The 27,561-nt window shown below is 39.5% G+C and overlaps 1 protein-coding gene across 1 annotated transcript; it reads right to left on the reverse strand.

Moving 5' to 3' along the window:
• Positions 1-147: 147 nt before the first annotated feature.
• On the reverse strand, positions 148-27,561 carry DYNC1LI2 (dynein cytoplasmic 1 light intermediate chain 2). The gene is made up of 13 exons (XM_072422660.1): positions 27,440-27,561; positions 20,699-20,772; positions 19,803-19,919; positions 15,180-15,410; positions 8,044-8,213; positions 6,885-6,978; positions 5,977-6,112; positions 5,272-5,383; positions 4,957-5,016; positions 4,426-4,467; positions 2,418-2,535; positions 1,487-1,606; positions 148-999 (listed from the first exon to the last, which is right to left on the reverse strand). The coding sequence occupies exons 1-13, from the start codon at positions 27,514-27,516 to the stop codon at positions 896-898; spliced, it is 1,455 nt and encodes a 484-aa protein (XP_072278761.1). The 5' UTR covers positions 27,517-27,561; the 3' UTR covers positions 148-895.

A 27,561-nucleotide genomic window follows, 5' to 3' on the forward strand; every position in this document is an offset into this window, starting at 1 on the left:
AAACCCCTTGTACGCCCAGGTATAAAGTGTATCCAGAGGGGCTTTTTAAATGCAGGAATGCACGCTGGGAAAAATTTATCAATAAACAGGTAACAATGACTGCTGCTAGTTCATTGCAAAAAGTATATAAAAATGACTGTTAATACAGTGCATAAATCCTCCAAGCACCTCCTAGTGGCACATCCTAAACCACCCTAGGCACTTGGAACTGCCAAACATGCTATTTTTTTTTCCACCCTACAATATGACCACCACCCACCCCCCAATTCCCCATTTATAATTCCCCCAACTGGTGAGAACAGAGTTCCATTACCATTGCTAGGGGTAAGGGGAAGGATTCCCGGAAAGCCAGAGACATATATGCCCTTGGGCTGAAGGCATCCCAGACCAAATATATGTGGTTTATTGAACAAAGGGAAAGCTGATGAAGATTGCTGTCCCTAGTCGAGTCTTGTAAAAACAGGAGCACATGCTTTTTTCAGCTCAGGTTCAAACTTACAATCGCCCTTCATTACGAGAGTCAGCAACATTGCACACGTTAAAGACAGCAGGTCTTGTTTTGTGGTAAAAAAAAAAAAAAAAAGACGCATGCCATCAGTAACTCCCTAAACTGAACCTGTGACTCTTCCGATTCATAGCAACCCATTTTAAATATTACTGGGTGCAGAAACCTGAAAATGCTAGCCACTTTCTGTACTTGAGGGGTTAATCGGGTGGAATAAATTCAAGGCAAGCTTCCCGTAAGGGGCATGTAACACTTGAGACAAGCTAGGAGGCCTGTCTCTTTCCACGACGAAACCTACAGTATCCGCTGTGTCAGAGCAGCCTTAAGTCCGTTATACATGGGTATTATTTGGTCATTTACACAAGTGTAGCTGTTTGCTTAGTAAGCAGGTCAGGCCTCGTTTTCCGAGGGGGCAGAATTTGCTAACACAGTGTCGGGCTGGCGGGACATTCTGTCCAGTTCCTCTTGGACGTTGGTCAGTACAGGCTTCTGTCCTGTAAAACAAAAAAACAGAGATCACTATTAGAGCTTTGGAAACTTAAAACAAATGCTTTGATAGTTTAAAACTACAGAACAAGCAAAGCTGCATATTACTTTAAATCACCTCATCCTTAGCAATATATATACCCTCCCCTGGCTAGAGATTGTCACTCTGATAAAGGCTGGGGAATATACCCAGTACCACATGACAGTGCTGGCCCAATTTGTGCCATCATGTATGAGGTTTACAACCATGTGTAAGCCAACTCTCAATGTACGCATCTACAATAAAAATACACCTTGTGCGGGCAAAGCAAAAATTTACTATAAAAGTAAAAAATTTAACCATTTAATTATTATTATTATTGTTATTATTATTAAACACTTTAGTGTTTTGATACTTGAATAAAATGGGAACCTACTAAGAGCCAGAGTTAACTTACAGAACCCGGGTACAGGATAATAATATAGCTGCTTATGGGCCCAAAGTATTCTTCATACCTGGCTTCTTTGCTGCATTCTGTGCAGGACTTGGTCCCCCAGGGCTACCTGGGGATCCTGTCTTTTTACTCAGCAGGCTATTAAAGAAGCTGGCCAAGACACCTTCACTGGCTGCTGCATCTGAAACAGAAAACAAATTAACAGCGAGACTGTGTTGTCCCATTCAAAATCAACTTTCAACTTTCACAATTCACCTACCAAAATCATCTGATATGAATGAGAAACTGAACTTGTGAAAAGAAACACCTTTCTTCCACACTGGAATTACTTACCAAACAGCAAGATGGGAAGAAGAAAACAGTACCTAATATGAGGGAGGCAATAAGCCAGGTACATCAAGTGATGAAGCACCACAGGGCATATGAAATGACTGAACTAGGAATAGTCTAGGTATATAAAATACATATAATTGTAGGTGTTGCCAGGAGCCAAGATACTGCTTTTGTCATTTCTTTCCTGGGTTGGGTTACAACAGTATGTATCTCTGCCAATTATACCATCAATGGTTATGCTTAAAGCAGACCAAAACACATAAGTCACCAGGAGGTGCATAGCTTTGGCAGAAGAGAAGTCTTTTATGCACAAAAACAAATAAATAAATCCTCCAAGTGGTAACTTATGCACACATCAGCCAGTTACACTGTGTACACGGCGGACACAGGCCTATTGGCTGGTGGTTGGTAATCTGAACAAATATTAGGCATTGAGACCATTGAAGAGGTTCCTATTATTATTAAAGTCTCATCAAACTGATGCAAAAAACACACAGAAAGAGAAAATACAATAATCCACTTATTTAGCTTATCCCTACCTCACTAAGGGGAAAGGGGCATCTCAATGCAAAGTACCCTAAATTTCATGAGATGACTGTTTTTGCATTGTTTTCAGTGGAAATTGAGACTCAATAGGCCACAAAGAGCAGAGAACTTACTTTTAATATTGGGATCTGGTTTCTTGACTGTTGCCATAGGAGAAGAACTGGGCACGGTGGTGGAACCAGTGCGGCCTGCAGTCCGTGGGGAACCTGTGGGAGCTCTGGCTGGCGATTCCTGAGAAAGAAAAACATTACATTCTTCAATGTCAAGTATCAGGATGTAATAGGGGAACTAAACCATTTTCTTCTTAATAAATATTAATTAAAATAATAAAGTGTATCTAGTCAAAGTTTAAGTCAAAACTGCCTTGAAGACAAAGCAGGAAGTGAGCAAAGAAAGTTGTCATTGAAACAAGCATCAACACTTTTCAGCTCTATCCTCATACAGAAGACAAAAGAGTTGCTGCAACTGATCAAAAGCTGAGCCGGGGGGTCAACATGCGGGTAGGATCATTACAGCACAGAGTCTTTTAGGGCTACGTCCATAGACTCAGTGGACTGAACCCAATTGCTGCCCTTAACTTAGGAATGAAGCAATGACAGACAAAGGAATGTGAAACAGGACAAATGAGGCAAAACTGTCCGCACCATGTCTACAACTGCTTGGAGAAAGGTAATTTAAGACTCAAAGTAGGAGACTGTGCCTCAGGTTCTCACAACTTTTACAGCTTTCTGGGCTGAGCCTAAGTGTTCTCTAGGTGGCAGTATAACACAACGATATCAGACTTCCTGAGTCCTTCAATGTATTAGAAAGGAAGTTTTTAGGTAAAAGGGTTTTTTAAGAGTTTGTATCAGCTTAATAGCAGGTTTGTTAAGAATGATGTTCATGTATCACCCCATGACTGTCACACTGCTCTTCTCAAAGTTTTTCATGTATTGGGGCTGCTCTGGCAGATGGCCACCAACACATAATGACACAAGAGATCTGAACAGCTTAACTGTCTGAAGAGGGGGTAGCTGCTTCTTTGTATGGCATGGGATTACTAGCCTGGGGCCAAATATGTTCAAACAAACAGGCTAACTACACAAGATAAACAGATTTATCCCCTAATATTAAAACCTAACACTCTTGTAACATTACAAGTCAGTAAAAGATTAAATCCAGTAAAATATGTGTGTACCGAAAGAAAATCATTATCAAAATTTTCTAACCATTCCTCCATTTATTAAATGTTTCTGTACATCAAGATGAATCAACGAACGACATCGGAGGACTGCTGTACTAATGCCAGATATCCACCCAGGAGGACAGTGAGAATGTTTTGATGTGCGTACGAAACCTAAGACTTGCACTTCAACTTTAAAATCAGAGAATAAAAGGTCATCAGAAATGTGACTAGTAGACTGTCCCCACTGAAGACGGTGTGAGATCCAGCAGACGGTTTACAACCGTCAGACAACAGGTGACCTACAACTCCTTAGAAATTACATGTATGTCTAGGCTACAAGGTCACTTTTATTAGTTCCAACTAAGAAGTCACCTCAGGTCTATTAGCTTCTGCTGTCTATAGCTGAACTGTCTATAGTCCTCTTCCAGCTCCTCCATGTATTTTACAATATAAAAGCAGACCTATATAGTTCCAGTGCTCAACCCAGAAATTTTTTTGAGCCGGGTGGGAAGAAATTGTAGGCGGGTGGCATCCCCTGTATTGTGACCCAACTCTTCAGTAGCCACATAAAAACAGCCAGGTGGTTACTAAAAAGTGCCGGGTGGTGCGCCCAGGTAAAAGGGGCTGGGGAGAACACTGTAGTTCAGAAGCGTGTACATGACAGTTCTTTATTATCTGAAACTGCTATGTACATTCAGAAGATAATAGAAAGTCAGCAGTATGGGTTTGGCCAATTGACAGAGCAACAACAGTAGGACAGTGGAAGATTTCTCACCTCTGATGCTTAAGTATCGGTTGAATGAGATTTGTTTAAGTCAAAACCTTATGAACACATCCTGGGCCAAGAATCCTCCCCACACCCTTGCTCTAAAGACAGACATGGGTATTTGCAGGCCACTTTGACGCTAAGCAACAAAGTAAAGAGAACCTAGTTCTGTTTATTTTATGATACTCACCGAGGCTCTTGTTGGAGTGGCGGGCTGCTTTGACAAATAAGACTGTTGAAACAAAATTAGTTTTATAAAAAAGTTTATATGAAGTCTTGAATTAGAAAGTGTTCTATCATACACAGAAAAGATTGCAGGTTTATTAAATAATACAATAAACACCTATAAAAACTTCTGACATGTACAATATATGACAATATCATCTCTTTTTTACCATTGATTTTCATTTCCCCTAACCCACATTATAAGTTTATATTGGCGTCAGAAAAAAAAATGTATACAGAGGTAGAAAGTGTCATTGTTAAACTTTTTAAACCACATAACAAATATCTGTGCAGTTTTTAATCATGTTTTAATGAACACATTTAATTAAGATTTAATTATGTTTAAAAGGCATACACTTCTATATAATCATGTTTTAATATAAAACAAAAGAGTTAAATGTTTCTGTTACCCTGCTTAATATTTTACCCATTAGCGCTTACAAAAAACTGACAAATTCATTACTCAAAAAATATGATAAAAAGAGAAATAATATACCTGTTGTTTCATTAGAAAGACCTGCTCATCTTCTGCTGCCACCTCCTTATCATGGACCAGCTGGTGAGAGAAGACACATACAGGTTAGGTTTTTTAGACTTACTCCCTTTATCGAAAAATGCAATATATCAATAATCTAATAGCAAGGTATAACTGCTTCCTTATCCCAACATCGGAGTCACTGAGAAACTCTTACATTGAGCCAGGCAAGCAGCATGTTTAGAGGTTCTCATATGACAGAGCCAACAAAACCTTTAGTGCATCTTTTCACTATAAAGACTTCAACCACTTCATTTACATAAAGCAATCACATACCTTTCTAACAGGTGGTTTTACAATAAAGTCTTCAAAGGCATCTTCAGGTTTGATGCTAGCAAAATTTTCATGCAGAATTCCTATTTTTTTCTCATTGTCCCAGCCAGCTGGACTAAAGATGACATCACAAAAAAGAAAGAATATTAGGATCTTATTAGAAGCCAGTAAAAAACAAACTTTCACTTCCATACAGACGACATCTAACTTTAAACTTGGAACTGACTGTATTGGCAAACATAACAGTGTACCAAATTCAAAGTAGTAAAAAAAGATATCATCCTAGCCATAAAGCAATTCACACCCTTAACACACAGCAAAGTGCTGGGTCTTGTACCATTGAAGATGGAGCTTTCCCTAAGGCATGCCTACTCTCCTGAAAGTCCCAGGTTCACAGTTCAGTTTATGTTCCAGTCTACACTTTACAGAGGAATGTGGCACAGTAAACAAGTTTCACAAATATTTTTTTGAGTATGCTTTAAAAACGGCCTTACTGTAAAACCAAATTTGATAATTTTTCTTTTTTTGTGCTAACTCATAAGTGTAGTAAAAACAGTACTGAAATGCAATTCATTTCCTCCATTGTATAATGAATATTTTGCTATACTAACACATATTTTAGAAAGTTCAAATTAAATAACTTTAATCTAACAACCCCAAAAAAGGGTGATGAATCATAAGAGTAGAGGCAACATAAAAATCACTTACATAAACACAGCATCCTTTTCCACCACCAAGGCAGGAGTATTGAAGTGAAAACCATACATTTTATGGACAATGTACTTGTACAATAAATCCAGGTTTTTCTCTTCTTTGACAGAAGTATAAATTAAGGCAGCACCATCTGTAAGATGCGTTAAGGATGAGTAAACATACGTGAGGAGGGCAGAAAGTGCATACATCTAAGCATGAAGGGAAAGTGCACAAAATATATAAATGACTGAACATTTTTGCAATAATGATGTCAGAATGGGCTGCCAAGACACAGCAAATACTGGACATGTAGCAGTAGGGGTAAGGTGATTTAATCCCCATTTTTGAATCCTTACCATCAAGCTTGACATTTGAGTTGACTAGTCAGACCTGTTAAATCATGCAAAATGACTTTACTTGGCAGCAATCTATGCAGGGCTCAGGACCATCCCTAAACAGCTATTCACCAGCCCTGTCGTGTGTAAGGAAGTAGAAAAAAAAACTTCTCAACATTCAGAAGTATCTTTTTTCTTTTTTTTCCCCCAAAACTGGTATCCAAATGTGGAAGTGGGTGAAGGTTACTATGTGCACCTGCTAAGGAATTAGTAACATCAGGTTGTTGCTTCACCCTACATGGCCAAAATACTGGATTGCGTTGGGGAGGCCATTCAAAATTTCTCCATCATTCCTTCTTTGTGTATGCTGAAGCGTAATTATGAAGGGAAGGAGGGGGAGAAAAACAGAAAGAGCTTTTTTCACCCCAGAAAAGAGCAAAAAATTCCATCTCAAAGCAGATAATCAGTACCACATTCTGTTGTACATTTTAATTAAAGCATTTTTATATAACTGAACACAATACAGTTCCTGTGGATTTCCATTCTTTCCACTCTTCAACTGCCATCAGAAATGTTGTGAAAGGATACACTGTAGGCAGAACCTCCGGATGTGAGACTGGATGAAGTCGAAGTGCTCGTCTCTGTAGTCATGTTCCTTTTCCAGCACACTGACCGCGTCACACTAAGACATAACGAGACAAAGTGACAGTCAGCACCTGTTCTAATGTCTAATAATGAAGTCTTCTGGAATGAGATTCATGGCCGATTACTCTAGGCAGCAAAATACTACATAATCTGCAAATCAAATAGAACACAAGCAGAATACTTCTCTGCAAACAGGAAAGAAAAAAAATCATTCAATGACTGTTATGCTGCCATATATTATATATACTTTGGTTTTAGATGCCCTTTTAACAAGCTGCCTTGGCGGTATTCTGCAGTGTGGCTCTGAGTGAATTTTACATGCCAAAAGTGGTAACCCCGAACCAAACTTGGGGTAGGACAAAAAAAATTCTACCTGCTCCCTTCCATCCAGTGGCGGCCTGTGTAATCCCTGGCCGGCTTCTGCATCACATCCTCAGTTTGATCGATGTGATGCGGGAAGCGCTGGGAAATTAAAAAGCAGATTGCATTACATTGTAATCTGCTTTTAAAACATTGATCACAGTGATAAAGTTATAAAAAATAAATCCAAAAGATCTAATAATGTTCCCATTGTTTGGACAAATTTAATTGTTTTTAAAAAAGTTAATTTTATTTATAAATTTTATTATTTATTAAATTATAATTTATGTTTCAAACTTTATCATACCTGGAAGTTATTCCTTAGAATTAAAGGCCTAAAATAATAAACAACAAATTTCCACGCAAAACAATGTACGGCTTTTGACATAAAAATACGGACATAAATAGAAAGTCAGGGGGGCTAGAGAGGGATTAACTCTTCTATCCTTCTGCTACCAGCACAAAGGGTAATCGAGAGCGCCTCCAATAAGGATAGTAGAGATGAAAAAAGGAATCTTCCCAAGGGGATATAAGCAGCAATACAAACCTCTTTTTATGTAGTAACAAGGCCCAGGCAAGTAGTACATTTTATAACAAATTTAGAAATGGCAGCTCACATTGTTTTAGCAGGTCAGCTTGAAATTAGATACCATTAGATACAAAGTAAAACATACTTTCCTAATCTGTGTTTGTCTTGCCCATGCAATGTATATGCATAAAGAAAACAAAAAAAAAAACTTACCTTTGTGCAAACAACAAGCACAGGAATGCCAAGGTTGTGGGTTAGAACATTGTCCCCAAGTGGAAGGATAACATTCTCATCCTCCGGAGCTAATGTTGTAGGCACTCTTCTCTGTGGGGAACCTGACGACGTGTCTTCTGGTTCTACATATTCCTGGAAGTCCTTCACAACTGGAAAGGAAAAAAATAGCAAAACTGTATTAGTAAACTTATAATCATGAAGAAATAAAGTTTCATGTTTATTATAGGTAGAAGGCAGCAATCAAATGACCAACTTGCATTCTTCCAACAGTAAAATGAGGGTTAATTTTATTATTATTATTATTATTAATAATAATAATCAACAGTATTTAGTGTTCAATCCAGATTTTTTTAAGCTGGGTGTGAAGCCCCTGTATTGTGACCCAACTCTTCAGCAGCCACCCAAAAACAGCTGGGTGGTACACTGAGGATTTATATAGCCCCAGCATATTACGCAGCGCTGTACATTAAATAGGGGTTTCAAATGACAGACAGATACAGACAGTGACAAAGGAGGAGGAGAGAACCCTGCCCTGAAGATTTTACAATTTAGGAGGTGAGGGAAGCAGCACACAATATGAGAGGGGATATGGAATGTTGGGTGAGTAGTAAGGGTTTAGGAGACAAAGAAAGACAGGAAGGTGAGTTTGAAAAGATGGGTTTTGAGCGCTGTTTTAAAGGAGCAGAAAGTAGGAGCAAGCTGAATAGGATGGGAAAGACCATTCCAGAGAGTCGGGGCATCTCTAAAAAAAAAAAAGTCCTAGAGCGGTGTGTGTGATGAGGTTATGAGTGAGGAAGTCAGTACAAATCATTGGAAGAGCAAAGAGAGCGGCTGGGGGGTATTTTTCTATCAGATCAGAAAGGTAAGTGGGACAAAAACTGTGGAGCGTTTTTAAAGCAAAGCACAGGAGCTTCAATTTGATTCTAAGGTGAAATGGAATCCAATGAAGAGAACTACAAAGAGATGCAGCGGAAGAGGAGCAGAGGGAAGGATGGATGAGTCTGGCTGCAGCATTCATAATAGATTGTAGAGCAGAGAGTCGGGTTAGTGGAATACCAGTGAGGTTACAGTAGTCCAGACGAGAGATAAGAGTGTGTATAAGGAGTTTGGGGGTCTCTGGGGAGAGGAAGGTTCATTCCATCTATATAAGTGCTATTATAAGTGCTCTAACTTTTTTTTATACCGAAGATCAGAATTCACAAGTTGTGATCAACTGACACAAGCAGCACCAACATGTTAAATTGCTTCAATATAGTTATTTCAATGTAAGTGGGCACAAGAATAATAAGCCATATAATACATACATCTTTGTAATGCAAAATAACTCCTATTACGACATTAACACTGCTAAGTGAAATTTGTTACCCATAGAAAACAAACAAATTCATTTCATGTGAAAGAATTAAACCTAAAACTGGTTTAACTGAGAAGTTGTTTGACCATTGGTGTAGTTTCTTTATTCTAGTCCTTTGTAAATGAGGGAGAGTGTTTGTGCAATTAGCATACTCATACAATGAGAACATTCATAGAGTCCTGTATGCAGAGATCCCTTCAGAAAGAGCAGTGTGTCCCCTTTCACGTTTGATTATAGTTTGAAACCATCAAGTTGTTATCACCAAAGCAAAATGTACAAGGTCCTGGTTTATATTTATGTAATGGGGCATATTTATCTGAAAAAAAAAACAAATGTAGCTTTTAAAGACAAGTTTGCACTGGGAGTGTTGCCCTACAGAGCTAGCTGCATAAAAGGCATAGATAAACAGTCAGCTCGTCTTGAGCAAAAATCTGACATGTGTACAGGGGTCCCCTGATGTTCATCAATACACAATGGCAGGTTGATGAACAGCTGATCAGAAATCACCACTGACCACTCTTAAGAATGAAAGCACAATGGGATGTGGCTTGCTCCTTCTTCCCCTGACCTCTCCACTGAACAGAACGGCATTGTGTGTACAGAGCTCATTCATTCATCTGACACCGAAACCTATTATCTCAGTATTTAAAGAGACTTTTGCAATGACAATAACATGGTAAATCCAATATGGAAATGTAGTTATCCAGTTTACATCTACATTAAAAAATACAAATGAACTTGCTGAAGATATAAAGTGCATCCTACACAAGCCTAAGCTCCCTCATCCTAATGCTAGCAAAGCTCCAGGACTTCCTGGTTGGGAAAACGTTTACCTGTCACCTCCTGCAGCCTAAACAATTCTAATAGCTACTCTAATCCAACTCTCGCTGTCCCCTAAGGAAGCCATTTTGGGCAAAATGCCTCGGGAAAAACAGAGACACTATAATTTCTTGAGTATATTTTCTTGATGCTATTTATATTTGTGCACACAAAATGTAAATCACTTGTATGGTGGGAGCAGAAATACTATGTCTAGAGTAAAGATCTAGTACAATAGACTATATATATATATTATTGCTTGTTTTACTTTTATACTTTGTACACATTAATAAACACATCAACACTTATATAAAAACATTGCCAGGAAAAGCCTGCCTCTTCTTCTCTCGCTATATAATTACTACTAAAATTCAGGCTGGGCAACAGTATAAACTCTCCTGTCAGTGAGCAATCCCTACTTTTCACAATTCTAATAGCCAGTGTATAATGACAGCACAGACCATTGCCCCATCAAAATGTCCTGCATATTCCAGGTGCTTTAGGGTATACCTGCTACAGTACTGGGTAAAACGGGCAAGATATGCCGAAAGAGGGTACAGTAGGTAAAGATGGTTCAGTGAAACCACAACACCCATCAGGGACACTCGACCTATCACATTTAGGAATATTGGGTGGCAGAGGAGCTCCTTAAGAGATCACAGATTTAATGCAGTCCGCCCAACTTTGGTGTGTAACAACCATTCATTCCAAAAGGTACTATTGGCACTGTCTTGCTTTTAATGACTATCACAAAATAAATAATAATCCCTTGATTTTTCTTTATTAACAGCACTTCATTTGATCCTCATAAACCCCTTTCAAAAAAACTGGACTGACAACTTCTTGCCTATGACATATGTTGGATTTCTTGTTTTCTTCTCAATATAACAGGTAAAACTAACTCCTCTGTAACACACCAGTCTATTTCTTTGCTGTATTTTACACAGCTATTACAACTGATAAATGCGTTTCATCATTGGCAGCATTTGCAGACGTAGAGCCCCTTTGGGTCACAAGTCAGAGGTATTGTATTTCTTGATACAGAATCTCGTCTGAAAATAAAAAAACATGGGAGAGAAAATGTCTATTTATCAACGTTGTCTAGCATTGTAAATAAACACACAGCGATCGTGTGCCGGGCACCGGCTCTATATTATGTCACTGGAATGCTGTATGAAAAGTTTGCACAACAACCCCGGCAATACCACAGACAAGGAAGCTATGGTAATATAGACCAGATAGGTGTTGACCTATTCTACTCTATCAATATTTGCTGAGAACTCTGGTTTTTATGCATGCTCATATTTCAACAAATACTTGTATGTTTGGAATAAACCGCAGCAAGAATAACACCTTAATGTTTATTTTCCCACATCCAGCAACGGCAGCCCTGAGTGTTACAAATGCTGCTGGACATATTTTAGAGCCGGCCAGGCCACAGACATAAGAAAACAGTATAATGCGTAGGATATCAACAAGTCAAATTCCAATACCAATTAGGTGAATACAAGTAGTGTAAAGAAAACAGAATGTTGAACAGAATATCTATTTTTTTTGCATGTGCAGCCCAGCTTTGGTTGTCAGGATACCCAGCAAATCCCAGCTTTCCCTGTGCTTGCCGGGACTGAATAAACTACCGCTCGGGTATCATACTCGGCCAATCAAGATGCCTGAACGTCACAAGGGGAAAAAAATAAAGATAGCAGCTCTCTGCGATGAAACAGGGACAGGTGAGTATCTTGGGATTTAGTTTTACTTTGAATCTGATTAGATGCACAGCTACATGGAAGCACAACTACAGCAAGGAGGGAAAACAATTCAGTTCAAAAGTAAAACTTAATTAAATTTAATTAATTTAAACTAATTATTGTGATTGCTTTGAGAATCTCTCTTTTCAGCTTTGGATTTAGTGGGGGCACACGAGCTATATGGTGGCTTTGGTAAAGGTGGTCTCCCCTGCCTTCTTTAGCTAGGTGTACCACCTGCCAATTTGCGGTAAACACTCAACAGTTTTTGAGTGGTTACTAAAAATCTGGGTCATGATGCAGGGGCCACTACCCACCTACAGCTTCTTTGCAAAATGTCTGGGGAAAAAACTGGGTAGGTATGCGATTTTTAAGCTTATAAATCATGAGGATAACTTGGGTAGCTTCCAGACATTCTGTTCTCAGTTTGATTATAATTCTCACTGACAGCAATCTCTAAAATGAAAGAAGGGCAGCACAACATAGATTTTCCAAAAAAAAGCATCACTGAAGAAGCCAAATGTATTGATAAAAAGGTTTATAATACAAGACAGGCAAGTAGAACTCATAGAATATGGCCAGCAATGGCAGGTTGGCTCTAATTGGCAGTGGAAGCCATTTTGCACTGCTCGAGTCTGTTATTAATTTTTATTTGTAAGGCACCAACATAATATGCAGCAGTGTACAATAAATGGAAATATGTTTGCACATTCTCATAGCACGGTCATGCAAATATATATTACTTTGTAAGGAGTTATGATCTATTCATACTTTAGAACTATGAGAAAGAATGCCAGGTATAGGGAGCACTTAGAATAAAAAACCTGGACTACACCAAAGAGCAGACCCCTTCATCAAATAATTTACTGCTGAAAATAGAAAACCTTCGCCAGCAGTGTAACAAGATGGAGGAAGGAAACAGCAGATTCCAACAGTGTGCAAAATACTTCAGCCTGATAAACTTGTACATTAGATAAATGATGACAAAGTCTCAAGGAAGCCCTATCAGGAATAAATACAAGGCATGATTTCTCCATAGGTTAATGTCTGTACAACATGCCAAACAGAACAGTATTAAACAATCGGTACAGCTCGTTGTCTTAATGTCCACCCATTCACATGGTAAAAAAAAAAAAAATATATATCTATATGTATATTTATAAATAATTATTATTTTTTTTTGTTTGCTAAAGTTTATTTAAGGAATAAAAGGTGTGAAGCCCTGAATTCTAGTAGCTGAATGATAAAAACAGGCCTTGTGCTTGATGGGGTCTAACAATTCAATTTGAGCAGATTTCAAGGTCCAATGTGAAGGAGGCTAGAGACTCTATAGGGACATAAAGAACAATCTGAAGTTTAAAACTAACCTTACACATCACAACCTAATGCAATCAATCAAATCCTTTAGACCAATTAATGTGACAGAAAAGGGATGATTCACATTAAAGCCTGCTAGCTACAATCAGCTCATTACATACCCTATCTCTGCTTCCTGCATCGCAGCACGGTATGACTATTGTACTTTACAGTTCCTTGTCACAATGCAATCCTATAGCTCAGCCATGTTTTTGGCATAACACGCTGCTTCCGTGGCTAATATTCAAACAACTGTTAAAATACAGCCAAGCCTAAACTAAGGGCATTAATGTATTAAAACATTCTAAAAGTGGAATTCTGAGCACATATATCTATTATAGATATTCTAGATACTACCTTGTACAAGTAGCTGTAATGTCAATACTAGTACATAGCTGGTGCAAAGAGCAAAGTTAAGAATGGGATCCAGAAAGTCTTCACTCCAGACTGACTACAGATACCTAGTGAGTGGGGGAATACAAGACCAGTCACCCTGCACAATAAAGGAGCAGAAGAGACCAGTCTGTATAACAGACTTTGTGCTCCTGCTGGATTACTGCACAGATTTGGGGAAAATACTCAAAAGGAAACAAGATTCAAGACTGGATACACTTGGCTCTTATACCAAGACATTATTTATTTAGCACAAATTTCAACTTTAACAAACAGTAAAAGAACAAGCCCTCAGAGCAAGCCATCCTCACAAATCACAACAGAGACTTTAAAGTTATATTTCAGTTTTTAACAGCTTGCAGCACCTGCTGTTTGTTAACATTGGAAGAGCCAGCAGTCTGCCCAAGCTTCTCCTGCTAGAAAGAATAAAAGGAGAAGCTGAGACTTCAATACTTCTGTTGTGAACTTTAAAGATTATTTTTTACTATGGTGCCTACAGCTAGGTCATCAAAGTATGGTTTCAAAGCGCTTTAATGTTCAGGATTGTGTACATACTCTGGGGAGAAAACAGCCCACTCATTTGAATGGGCTGACAGCGTTTAACAATGCAGTGCAAGATGGACAAGTGCCTTTGTGCCACAACACACTAAAACACGATGTTAGTACGTTATTGTATGTTGTGGTAAAATATAACATTGATGCTTTGGAGGTGCATTGCAGAACTGTGCTGGGGTGCCATTTATTTTTAACTTAAGTTCCACTTTTTAAGAATACACAATCAAGCCCGTCCTTATTGCAGAATGTGGCAGACGATATCCTTTCTGCATTTTTCTCTTCTACCCACTTCTGCCTTTAGCAGATCATTTAAAAAGCCATTTCCGACACCTACAAAATATGTGTAGGGCATGTCAAAATTACTACAATGCTATAATCAATTAAAATATTTGCTGGCAAAGAGTAAGTTCTGCTTTCTCTTTAAATAGTTTTCCAAGCTGACCACTTCTGGACTGCTTTTTTTCAGGCTCTGGAATCAGACCAGCCACCAAACTGGAAAATTTCGGCAGCCTTCTGATATTATTCTGAACATGTCCTTTCAGTGTGGGACAGTAGGGAGTTTACTCTCCATACCATTCATAGCATTCTGACTGCCAAGTATTGTCCGTCTCAGCAGAAAACATCTGTGTAAAGTATGCACTGGCAAACCCGGACACATCTGTAACCAACGTTTACCACTCCTAGGCTACAGATGCCAGGAAGCAAAGGCGACTAAAGATTTTTTTCTAAACAACTTTTCCCAAGTTTATGGTGCAAAAGCTTTCAAGGATAGTGATGCTAAAAAGAAGAATGCAATTTATTTTTAAAGAATAATTGCTAAAAAATTAAAAAAAAAAACATTTTTTTATGAAGGAACCTTACACGCTCTGCACATATAGTATTAGGACACTTACTCTTTTGCTCCAAGTCTCTCATCTCCTCTGGTGAGATCTTCAGCTTGTCTATGTGTTCTCGTAAGACACTGGCCCACTTCAACAATGATTCCATTATAGTCCAGGGCCTGGACATGTCTGCCACAAACACCGCCAGTGTGTCTCGGATTGTGTCCGTTGATACAGCAAATTTTAAAAGGCCTTTGTGGTACAAGTCCCCGTCCAATATCCACACATTGCATCGTGTGTGATCTATAGGCAGAAGCAAACAGATAATGTCAATTTAGCTACTAAAGATAAGTGTGCAATGGCAGGCTTCATTGTTCTCTAACAGGTTTACATTATTTGAAAACATCATTAAAGAAGAATTCCAGCTTATCGTCAACATATTTATAAATGAACAGTTTTAGCTAAAATATATTAAATTTTTTTGAGGCCCTATTACATTCAAAATAAATGACTCAGAAAAAGAATGCAGATTGGGAGCTTTGATTACACTTTTTAAAGACATGTTCAAGGTCACAAATGCAGAACGTGGACTGTTTCAATTCTATTATATATCCAGGAGAACGTGCCCACTAATAACCCTTATCTGAAAAGTTTCACTTTGTTATGGAGGCCTCAACATTCTGTTTACTTTGCAGCACTCTTTGATTAAAGTGCCAATGGTGGAAGAAAATATACCCTGTATTTCCAGGTATGAAAGAATATGATTCATCTATATGAAACGTCCAATCAATAATATCACATGTAAGCTATGATGCCAGCAACTCATAACTTGACAGATTTTTGCTTTATGTTAGCAAGAAGGACAAATATATGCTGAAGAGGAAGGGGCGAATAAAAGGCAATGTGTTGCTTTGTGCTACAAGAGTACAGAACAAGTTCACTTTAGGTCCCAAGTAAAGAGGCCAAGGTCTCCACAGCAATCCTAACTTCTATACTCTTATGACTGTTTAATTAAAAACACATAGAGGCTACCTGTGACAATCTCTCTTTTTAAAATGCCAGTTGCCTGACAACCTAAAAAATAGATAAAAATGTGTTCCTCATAATTTCACCAGTCCAACCCTAAAAGCCGTTAACACTAAACCTCCCTAAAAACACTTAACCCCTATTCTCCTGCATTTCACAATTGGCCGGACAACATGGATGTCTGCATGATAAAATTAGCCCTGCACGAAAAGAAACAGCTTAACAAAGTTTACCTCATACACACAATGGGAATCATAAAATGTGCACAATAAGTTCAAAGAAAGAATAACAAAAGAAACATTTGGGAAGAAAAGACTGCTATAGTTTTTAAAATCTGTTTCTGTAACTATTCTTCTCAGCATCCCAGAAATGGCAAAGCAGATTTCATGTATAGCTACTCTCATGTTTACACGGAATTCAACAGCCTGGCATGTGCTAGATGCCACGCTAAAAGCTCATTGTTTTTGGACAATATCACCCGTAATTTGTCACGCAGCTGCTGCTTGGCACCGTCGGGTGCCGTAAATAGCTGGCAATTTGCTGGAGAAAGGCACAGAGCCACGTGCTGCAAGCTGCAAATAGTCTGGTTTACTAAAATAGGGTCCATTGCTGTTAGATTATGCAAATGTCTGTCTACAAGCAGAGAACAAAAACGTTAACAGATCAAAACCAATTACAACACAATATATGGGCTACTGATCATCCCTTAATTATACTGGTAACAGGCGATTTACCCTCACTGACAGCAGGGACACAGGATGACCAAAGGCGTTAAATGTCACCTGTCTGCAGCTTTTACCACTTCTGAATCTTCCAACAGAGTTCAGAAGCAAAGCACAAAGGCCTCAGCTTACTCATGGTGTGGCTCAAAGAGAGTTGTTTGAACTAGCTTAGCCCTTCAAGCCCCACCTAAGCTGATAATGTGTCATCTATAAGGGGATGAAGCTTTAAAGGAACTTTATCAGGAGAAGCAACTGAAGACATGATTTTACCAGTGCATGCTCCAGAGTTTCTCCTTTTTACCATTCGTGGGTCTCCGACCAGGAACGAAAATTTCCCTTCATCTTATACATACTTATTTCAAGTCAGTGACACCAAGCAAAAACCTTGCAGTAAACAGACAAGCTGGCATTGACACCTCCCATGTTTATTTTCACAACATGTTTTTTTATATAAAACAGTTTACATTGACCATTTCATTTTTCCATGAGATTTGATAGCTTGGGCAATATATTAGTTTAAAATTGCTTGCCTCCTTACACTTTATTGATTTCCAGATAAAAATGTCAGTAAGCCATTTGAGATATTTTCCATGTCTGCTGCCTTGCAACATCTTATGTTTATCAGTCATAGTCCAACATTCATTCGGGTTGCCCCCCTCTATCCTGGACAGGTCAGTAAACAGGAAAGGGGAACAAGGAGACTGTGCAGCTCAGATGAATATAAACATCCATGGAGAATGCTGACTTATCCACAGGGAACAACAGCAATCAGATAAAGCTAAACCTACCCAGCAGCTGTAATCACCACAGAACCAGCCAAAGCACTCTACAGGAGACATAGACTTTAGATTGATACCCAACCAGGCAAAATACACACAACTCAAAGGACATTGCCGAGGAAGTAATAAAAAGTTGATCATACCAGGCCCAACACTAAATCCGATTGCAAATTTCAGTGTGTGCTTAAAGTTGTATAATTTATTAAGAAAACTAAAGAGCAACATGAAAAATATCTTCCTAGGTAAGCACTGGAGGGTGCCCTGTAAGGAAATAAACAGTCTTGAAGCTAAAAGTTGTCTAGTATTAGTAGTAAAAAGTAGTATAGACGCCTTATGTGTGCCTGCTAGAAAATTATTTAAAACAACAGTCCATTTTACACAATATTACAGCTAAACTCCAGGAAAAAGGAAGTACTTCATTAAAACACATGGGCTGCTCTCCTACCTCAAGTTTCACTCTGCAGCAGTGGTCCCCAACCTTGTGCAGGTCGTAGACTACTAAATGCTCGGACTCCTAACCACGCATGCGCGGGGAGCCACGGTTCACTTAAAGGGGAAGAAACTGTGATGTCATGATACCAGAACCCGCCCATCGCTGGCTCAGATCAGTCCAAAGACAAAACCTGCCCACCGCCCTGACCATGCAATGTCTTTGGGAGACGTGGTCCGCAGCTCTGGCCGGTGTGCCTCCTTAAGCGGGGTCCTTCTCATCCGGATGGGTGCACCGGCCAGAGCTGCGGCCCATCTGTCAGACGGCTGGGGGTTGGAGACCTCTGCTCTACAGGGAATTACAAGCTAAGACATATTCAGGTAAAATCACTGATTGCATTTATTTGAACATTTAGTAACTGAATACATAACTGTATTAGTAAGTGCTACTCCTAGATCTGCAAGGAGCTTACCTTTAAATAAACTACACTTTCAAAGTTTAATTTTATTTAGAATTATCCTAAAAAAAGAAATCATATTTTAACAATTTCCTCATGAAAAGCAGCACACTTCCTTTATCCCAAACTTTGTATATCTCTAGTGTAGATCATCTAAGGCACTTCCCCCCACCAGTTATTAGGTGGAGCAGAACATAAAAAAAAATGCTGTGCTTCTTTACCATCCTTGCCATCTCAACAAGGACACAAGGCAGAAAGACAAATGGTAAATACGTGGAAAAATGAAGTCGCCTGCAAGCAAAACAGGTCCTTTCCCCTCTGTCTTTTTAAGCGGGAAGTACCACTTCCACTTTTATTAAAACTTCATGTAAGGAACGGAAGCAAACATCCAAGACAATACAAGTTAGGTGTTGTCTATATTAAACACCCTTTATAAATTTTCCTACAGGTTAAAAATGAAACTAATACAATTGGTTTCCATGGGCAGTATGGCAGTTAAAGAGGAAGTAAACTAAAAACTACTCAAAACAAAATAAAAAAAAAAAAAAAAAAATCACACTTACCTTTAATCCTGCAGAGCAGTCTATCCGTCAGGAGGTTTCTTCTATTGGGTCCCGCTATCCGTCTTCGGGGCGGCACAAAGGGAGGAGCACTAGGCACTGCCATCTTCTCCTCTCTTCTTCCGTGTTCTTCTTCCTACGTCACTCGATGCAGGCATGAGATCGGGTGACTTAGATTGGGAAAAAAACTTGCCAATCTCACTGCGCATGCGTGAGATCGGCATATTTTTCCCTTTTGATTAAAGGGCTTTTTCTGCGCATGACCGAGATGCTCAGGCATGCACATAAGGAGCAGCCAAAAGCCCCCCAGAATGCGTGATGTAGGTATCCCGGGAGGCCCTGCGCTCCCATTCATCCTTGATCGCCTAGGCAAGAATAAAGGGGGCAATGCTGCACTTTTTTTTTTTTTAAAAGGTTCTGCACTTTAAAAAAAAAAAAAAAACACAAACAGAATTTTTACTTTAAATAAAAGGAATGTCTACCCTTTTATGTAATGTGCAAATTCTGAGTTTAGGTACGCTTTAAAAATTTGCTAAATTAGCAGTCCTGAGAGCATTTATATATACAATGAATATGTTTTAATTAATGCAACAGATTTCCAAGTCTCTGAGGTTTGAAAGTAATATGAATGACTTATGCACGTCATGGGGAACTGAAGAATTTGTTGGTGCTTTATAAATCAAAGCTGACAATGCACTTTGAATTCAGAGAAGTTACTCACCATCTCTGTCCTCATCGTGAATGCTTAGATACAAATATTCAAGGCCTCTTCCTTTCTTGTTGTGCTCAGTCCCTTGTAGTTTAGCCACAAGCGTGGTCTTTCCTGAGCCATCCTCCCCTGCATGGAGACAAAAGCAGAAAATAAATCAGAAATGCCGTCACCATGGAACCATCTTAAGAATTTCATTCTGTGTTGACTAGAAACTAATGACACTGGAAAACATGTATACAGGCCAGGAGAAAAAAAAAAAAAAAAAAGCTTTCTGCATGATTTTATGAATTTCCAATTTTATAGCAAAGATCCACAGAACCGATGTACCAGCTTTCTGCTATCCAGAAGAAGGAGCCGATTACTCTCCAGTAAAGCCGAGATAAAATGATGATCAACGCGTCAGTGTGAAGCCATTCTGGGTAGAATTCTATTACTGGAGAAGATCATGACTGGTGATTTTTTTTATAAACTGTAATATTTTTCATTTAATTGTAAGAACACAGATCTCTTCTTCCCGCTCTAAATTTAAATGAAGTATTCAGTTTCCTCATCGGTCCAGAGCCAGAAGTCCACTTTAGGCAGAAGGGCAATCATGTAAATTTTCCCATTTATTCTTCAGCCTGTGGTTTACATACCTTCATCCTACTGTCAAAGGATGCACGATTATACAAAACCCCGAGACAGATATCATTACGTCGGAGCCACTCTTCTCGTTCCAATTGACAGCGCTTGTACTTGGTGATTGGTCCAACACTGTCACATGGAGCCAGAAAAGTTCCTGCATCATAATATTACGCCAGAAATATATTTTGACCTTTCTTTATTTATTTATTTAAGAGCAATATACTAAAACAGCCTACTGTTACCCTTTAAATACATTTTTAATGTTCGCTTGCACTACTCACCAAAAACCAGGATATTTTTCCCGGACGGTAATTTAGTACTTGCTCTGGTTGAAACATCGCTAAGAATTGAAGTCCTAGAAGAACAGAAACAAGTCTTATTATCATGTAAAACACAACTGTGCCCTGAGATTTACCAAATGGTAATATTACATACAAGAGTCTGGTAGGATTTTATTTATCCTATTAAATATGCACTGAACTGCTTAATTTTTTTTCTTAGTCCCCCTGCAAAGCCTGACAAATACTTATTGATCCTGCCAGTTGATTTCACTTTATATGCAGCTTGGGGCGATGAGGTATCAATGCTGCAGCACTGATCCCGAATACAGAGAACCTTTGTCACCATCGTGCAGGTCAGGCCTGTACCATGTGAAGAGAAGATGCTGCAGGGGCTATGACTATTCGTATTGTCTGGTAATTACACCTGAAGCATTATAGTCAGCCGTCAGCACCTAGCAACATCCACTTTTTGGATTACCAGCCCTAAAATCCTCACACTGCAAAATTGGAGAGGGAACATGAGGCACAAATGGGAAATTTGCTTCAATTAGGACGCAAAGTTTTTTTTTTTTTTTTTTTTTGTGTGTATCACATAGTAATTTAATTTTTGATCTATTTAGACTAATTTACAAAAACCTTTAGATAGCGCCTAGAAGAATCCTTCCTTCAGAGATAACAGAAATTCATGTCATCATGAATTAGTAAGCATGCATACTGCTTCTTGGAAAATAAAATATTACCTAGTAAGTAAATCTGATACACATTAGCAGACTACAGAAAAGCCTGAAGCTACGTACACACGGCAGATTTTTATCGCCCGATAATCGGCATCGGCCAATTATCGGGCGAAAATCTTCTGTGTGTACAGTCGGTGTCGTCCATCGTCCGGACGACCGACCTGCCGGATCCACGGACGATGGACGACAGCCGATCGTAATGAAAGGGAAGGGAAGGGGAGAGCGCGCAGCAGGGTGCCGCTTCGTCGCTCTCCCCCTCCCCTCTCCATAGAGCATGATCGGTGCTGTATGTACAGCATCATTCATGCATCTTGCAGCCCCTTGTCGTTGGAAAGGATCGTGAAAGATCCTTTCCAACGACAAAAATTGCAAGTGTGTACGCAGCTTAAGTGACTTTTAACTTCTATATCAGTGTTTCCCAAACACCAGAGGTTGTGGGGGGGGAATTTTGTGACAATCAGGTCAGTTTAAGTGACTTCCCCAAATTATCTTTTTGGCCATTCGTAAGGATGACATTCTTCCCAATGGCCAGCAATTTAAGAGACATTCTTTCTACTGATCCCTAAGCTAATATACTGTAAACTGTGGATATAAATATAGAAGGAGCTCTCTGACGTCATAAAAAGTTTTTTAAAAGGTTCCCCCATGTTAAAAAGTAAAGAAAGGCTGCTCTCAAGAGGGACCCCAACACCAAGATCAAGCCAGAAAAAGCAGCACTGTATAAAGCAAATACATGGCTAATGTGCTATGTTCTTAATGTTTATTATATAAAATGTTTTAATTTCCAGTGCAAGGTTTCACAGAAATTCACACATTAATATAACGCCTATTACTTTACCATTATAATTGCACCTCAGAACAATGCACATGCAATGCACCACAACATATTTTGTGCATTGTAATTCACAGAGTCGTAAAAATAAAAAGAAGTGTCTGCCCTAGTACAATGCACAGGTGTTAAAGCAACATACAGACGTGTGTGTGGGGCAGGTTCAGCAACTGATTCTCTCATTCTCATTTTATATAAAACCAACCCCAAATGCAAGCTGAATACAAATATGAAAGCAAACTGCTTGTTTGTTGATGGTCAATCCAAAACAGGGTTCCTGCTTGAAGTGCTCTGCACAATCAAAGGAACACAGTGAAAGGGAACAGTTGTGCCTACTACAGAAACAACATAAGTATGACAGGTCCTCACTTCACACATCCAAATCAAGTTTACTGAAATGAATTCAAGCAGAAAGGAGGAAATTACACTAACAAAACAATTCTTGCGGGTGAGGAAATCTGGAATGTGGTGGAACATACAAATCATACATAAACTTCCAAGGAGAGCAAAAGAAGAAATGAGAAACAAAATTCAATATGTCAGTACTGTAAAGTGACAGCTACTACGGTGCAAAATACACAAAATATAAGTGCAAGAGGAAAAGTTAAGAAATACTCTGACACCAAAAAAAAAAAATAAGGATTAGCTCAGCTTGACACGCCAGGGTGTGGTATTCCTCAAGGCAGGGAGGGATTACAGACAAAGCTTTTGTAATTGCTCATGAAACACCAATAAACATGCAGCATTACAGGACAGCTCATACATTAAAAAGGAGAGCTCAGGGATGAATTTATCCTGATAAAAAGTGAAGTTTGTCTGAAATATTATACTATTGTTAACCCATCACAATTATAGCAATGACCTTTTAGCAATGGTTTATTGCCTACTGTGTCTTCAGGTTTCATTGACAACAGCATCCCCCTATTACTAACACAGGAAATGGGGGAAAATCCTTTCAATGGCTCACAGAGAATTATAATTATTTTGGGCTCTTCCTCACTCAAAACTGGAGACAGAAACTTAGCTGGTATTTAGGTTCCATTTTTAAGAATCCACAATCAGGCCAGTCATCATTGCAGAAAAGGAACAGGCAATGTCTCTTCTGCAATAATCCCCCTTACCCGCCTGATCACTCCGGGGATTCCGGCAATCCCAACTTCTGCATGTGAGGTATGTAATCCCAGCCTGGCCAATGAAGATGACCAAAGATTGTAGGAAAGAAGATAATGGGGACAGGTGAGTATGGCTGGTATAGTGGCTGGCGTATGATCTAATGACTGGGATCACACCATGCATAGGGGTATAGGCATTCCACAAACCTGCACCAGCTAGGGAATCAGCTAACTCCGGGCACCAGATGCAAACCAGATGTAGACTTGGTTTAGTTTGAACCAATTAGGAAAAGGGTCACTTTAAATTACCTGAAGGTTTTAAGCTTGACGTGAGCAGATCTACACACAAATGTTAACAGTCACACTAAAATAGATAAATGAGAGCATCAATCAGGCTGAAATACTTCACCAAGAGCTCACACTTATTAACTATATTTCGGATTTTGGTTAAGGTGGCAGCACTGGAGGGAGCTCAATGCAGTATTTTCTCTAGGAAAAGTAGATATATCAGCCCTTCTATTACAGAAGTCCAGAACACACAATAAATTAGGGAGAAGGAAGGCATCCAATTAAAGCAAGGATGTAAATAATTTACAAGCAGAAAATGTATTGGAGATAATGTACCTAAGATGAGTAAAAAGGAGAAAGTGCAGCACAGAAAAACCTTAAGAGGACACGCTGTGTGTTAGGATCACCCACCAGAACAGCTCAGCATTATACCCTTCCTGCAACATTCATCATTATAGCAGCAAAAACCATCCTACAGCTCTCTCGCTATTGTGAAAATACAATTCCCAGCATGACTTGCAACCAGCACAATGGCGTTAGTGCCGGCAAAGGACAAACTTTACTTATTATTGGAGTAAAAATCCAGCTATAAATACAGTTAGGTCCATAAATATTTGGACAAAGACAACTTTTTTCTAATTTTGGTTCTGTACATTACCACAATTAATTTTAAATGAAACAACTCAGATGCCGTTGAACTGCAGACTTTCAGCTTTAATTCAGTGCATAAAAAAGATTGCATAAAAATGTGAGGAACTAAAGCCTTTTATTAACATCATTTCAGGGGCTCAAAAGTAATCAGACAACTGACTGAAAGGCTATTTCATGGGCTGGTGTGGGGAATTCCTTCGTTATGTCATTATCCATCAAGCAGATAAAAGGCCTGGAGTGGATTGGGGGTGCTTGTATGTGGAAGATTTTGCTGTGAACAGACAACATGCAGGCATAGGAGCTCTCCATGCAGGTGAAACAAGCCATCCTTAAGCTGCAAAAACAGAAAAAACCCATCTGAGAAATTGCTACAATATTAGGAGTGGCAAAATCTACAGTTTGGTAATCATGAGAATGAAACAAAGCATTGGTGAACTCGGCAACGCCAAAAGACCTGGACGTCCACGGAAGACAACAGTGGTGGATGATCACGGAATCATTTTCATGGTGAAGAGAAACTCCTTCACAACAGCCAACCAAGTGACCAACACTCTCCAGGAGGTAGGTGTATCGATATCCAAGTCTACCATAAAGAGAAGACTGCATGAAAATAAATACAGAGGGTGCACGCAAGGTGCAAGCCACTCATAAGCCTCAAGAATAGAAAGGCTAGATTGGACTTCCAGTACAATTCTGGAAAAATATTCTTTGGACTGATGAAACCAAGATCAACCTTTACCAGAATGATGGCAAGAAAAAAGTATGGAGAAGGCGTGGAACAGCTCATGATCCAAAGCATAGCACATCATCTGTAAAACATGGCGATAGCTTGGGGGTGCATGGCTGCCATGGCACTGGGACACTAGTGTTTATCCATGATGTGACACAGAAGCAGCCGAATGAATTCTGAGGTGTTCAGAGACATACTGTCTGCTCAAACCCAGCTAAATGCAGTCACATTGATTGGGAGACGTTTCATAATACAGATAGACAATGACCCAAAACATACAGCCAAGGCAACCCAAGAGTTTATTAAAGTAAAGAAGTAGAATATTCTTAAATGGCTAAGTCAGTCACCTGATCTGAACCCCATTGAGCATGCATTTCACTTGTTGAAGACTAAACTTCGGACAGAAAGGCCCACAAACAAACCGCAACTGAAAGCTGCTGCAGTAAAGGCCTGGCAGAGCATTAAAAAGGAGGAAACCCAGCATCTGGTGATGTCCATGAGTTCAGGACTACAGGCTGTCATTGCCAGCAAAGAGTTTCCAACCATGTATTCGAAAGGAACATTTTATCTTCAGATTTTTATTTGTCCCAATTACTTTTGAGCCCCTGAAATGAAGGGATTGTGTAAAAAAAAACAAAAAAAAAACAAAAACCTTTAGTTCCTCACATTTTTATGCAATCTTTTTGTTCAACCCACTGAAATAAAGTTCAGCTGCATCTGAGTTGTTTCATTTAAAATTAATTGTGGTAATGTACAGAACCAAAATTAGAAAAAAGTTGACTGTCCAAATATTTATGGACCTAACTGTATATATCGCGCCAACATATTACACAGCGCTGTACATTAAATAGGGATTGCAAATGACAGATAGTGACACAGAAAGAGAGGACCCTGCCCAGAAGAGCATACAATCTAGAGTAACTGCTCCCCTGTGTTGTCTCCTTGTCCTTGCCAAAGCTTATTGAGCAGCCATACTTCATTGTCACTGAGAGGAAGCTGACCCAACAATGTCATGAAGCTGCTGTGTGTAGAAAGGAAGTGGCTTAGATTGTAAGCTTTTGGGGGCAGGGTTCTCTCCTCCTCCTGTGTCACTGTCTGTCGTTTACCTATATTTATTGTACTGTGCTGCGTAATATGTTGGAGCTATATAAATCATGTTTATTAATAATACTAAGAATGCTGGCAAAGATCAGCAGCACTGAGATGCAGAAACAGGATAAAAAAAAGTAATACAAGTATTTCACATATCAAATAATAAACAGGAATTGATTACAATATAAGTATTCCATGCACATATCTCCCTTCGTATTGTGTGATATTTCCCCCCGTATTAGATTGTAAGCTCTTCTGGGCAGGGTCTTCTCCTCCTCCTGTGTCACTGTCTGTCTGTGATTTGCAACCCCTATTTAATGTACAGCGCTGCGTGTTGTGTTGGCGCTAAACAAATACTGTTTATTAATATTAACAGGGGCGGACATCGGGAGATGCTGCTGGGGCCCTCATCAGCCAACAGGGGTTCCCATTGGAGCTCCAAGTTAAGATGGCAGGAAAAGCGGGGGCATGCTTGTATTGGGGGCCAGGTCAATTCTGGACAGAGGCCCCCTGCTGGCCATGTCTGACACTGTAGCTGTCATTCATGACTTTGCTATGACATCCTGGCTGTCATTCTGATCCCTCGGTGTTAATACTTCGAGTGAAGCAGATCTGCTATGGGGAACCTGAGTATTTAGAGAAGGTTACAAAAATCAAGAAGGACTGATCAATCTCAGAAGTGACAAAAATCACAATGGCAATGCTTTTGGCCAGGTGGGCAGCACTGGAGAGAGCTCCTAGCTGCATTTTCTCCATGAAATGCCTCTCTTTAAGCTCTCCAATAACTCTAACCCTGCATTTTATCATATTAAAGATAATTATAAATAGATGACTACACATCACTAGTTTCTGTGGAACTACAACATTCACCATGGCTTGTATCATTCAAAACGTGTCAGGTTCATACAGATGTCATCGCACGTGACTTACTCAATAAAGCAGAGCAATTTGTAACATTAGCATAGGCTAGTTAATTAGGGACACCGGTTGCTATGGGTTACTGCACATCGTTTCTGTCCATACTGACAGTATGGACTAATACAGTTTGCACTGATTCATGTCAATATGTTAAAGTAACCAGAGAACATCAACTTTTGTGGAACTACTAGTCCCAGCATACTCTGATCAGAGCAATGCATGCTGGGAGGTGTACTTGTCAGAAGCGCCCCTCTGACCCTCAGAGCCCTCTCCTGTCAGGGTGGGGGATGTCCTCTCCTTGTATACAGTGACAGGCAGCCTGACAGAAATGTCCAAGTGTCTCCAATGTCCTCCAGCCCTCTTCTGCCCGGGGTCCCTCCTCACCACAGGCTCTGCCCCTCGTCCTCTTCTCCCCCGGCTCCCGCTGCCTCAGCATCCAGCAGCTTCCTCTCCGCCGCCATCTTGCCACTGCGGCCACCACAAAGAATGACATCACCCGGCGCAAC

This window comes from Pyxicephalus adspersus, chromosome 9, assembly GCF_032062135.1.
Source record: "Pyxicephalus adspersus chromosome 9, UCB_Pads_2.0, whole genome shotgun sequence".
In the NCBI taxonomy this organism is placed as follows: domain Eukaryota; kingdom Metazoa; phylum Chordata; class Amphibia; order Anura; family Pyxicephalidae; genus Pyxicephalus; species Pyxicephalus adspersus.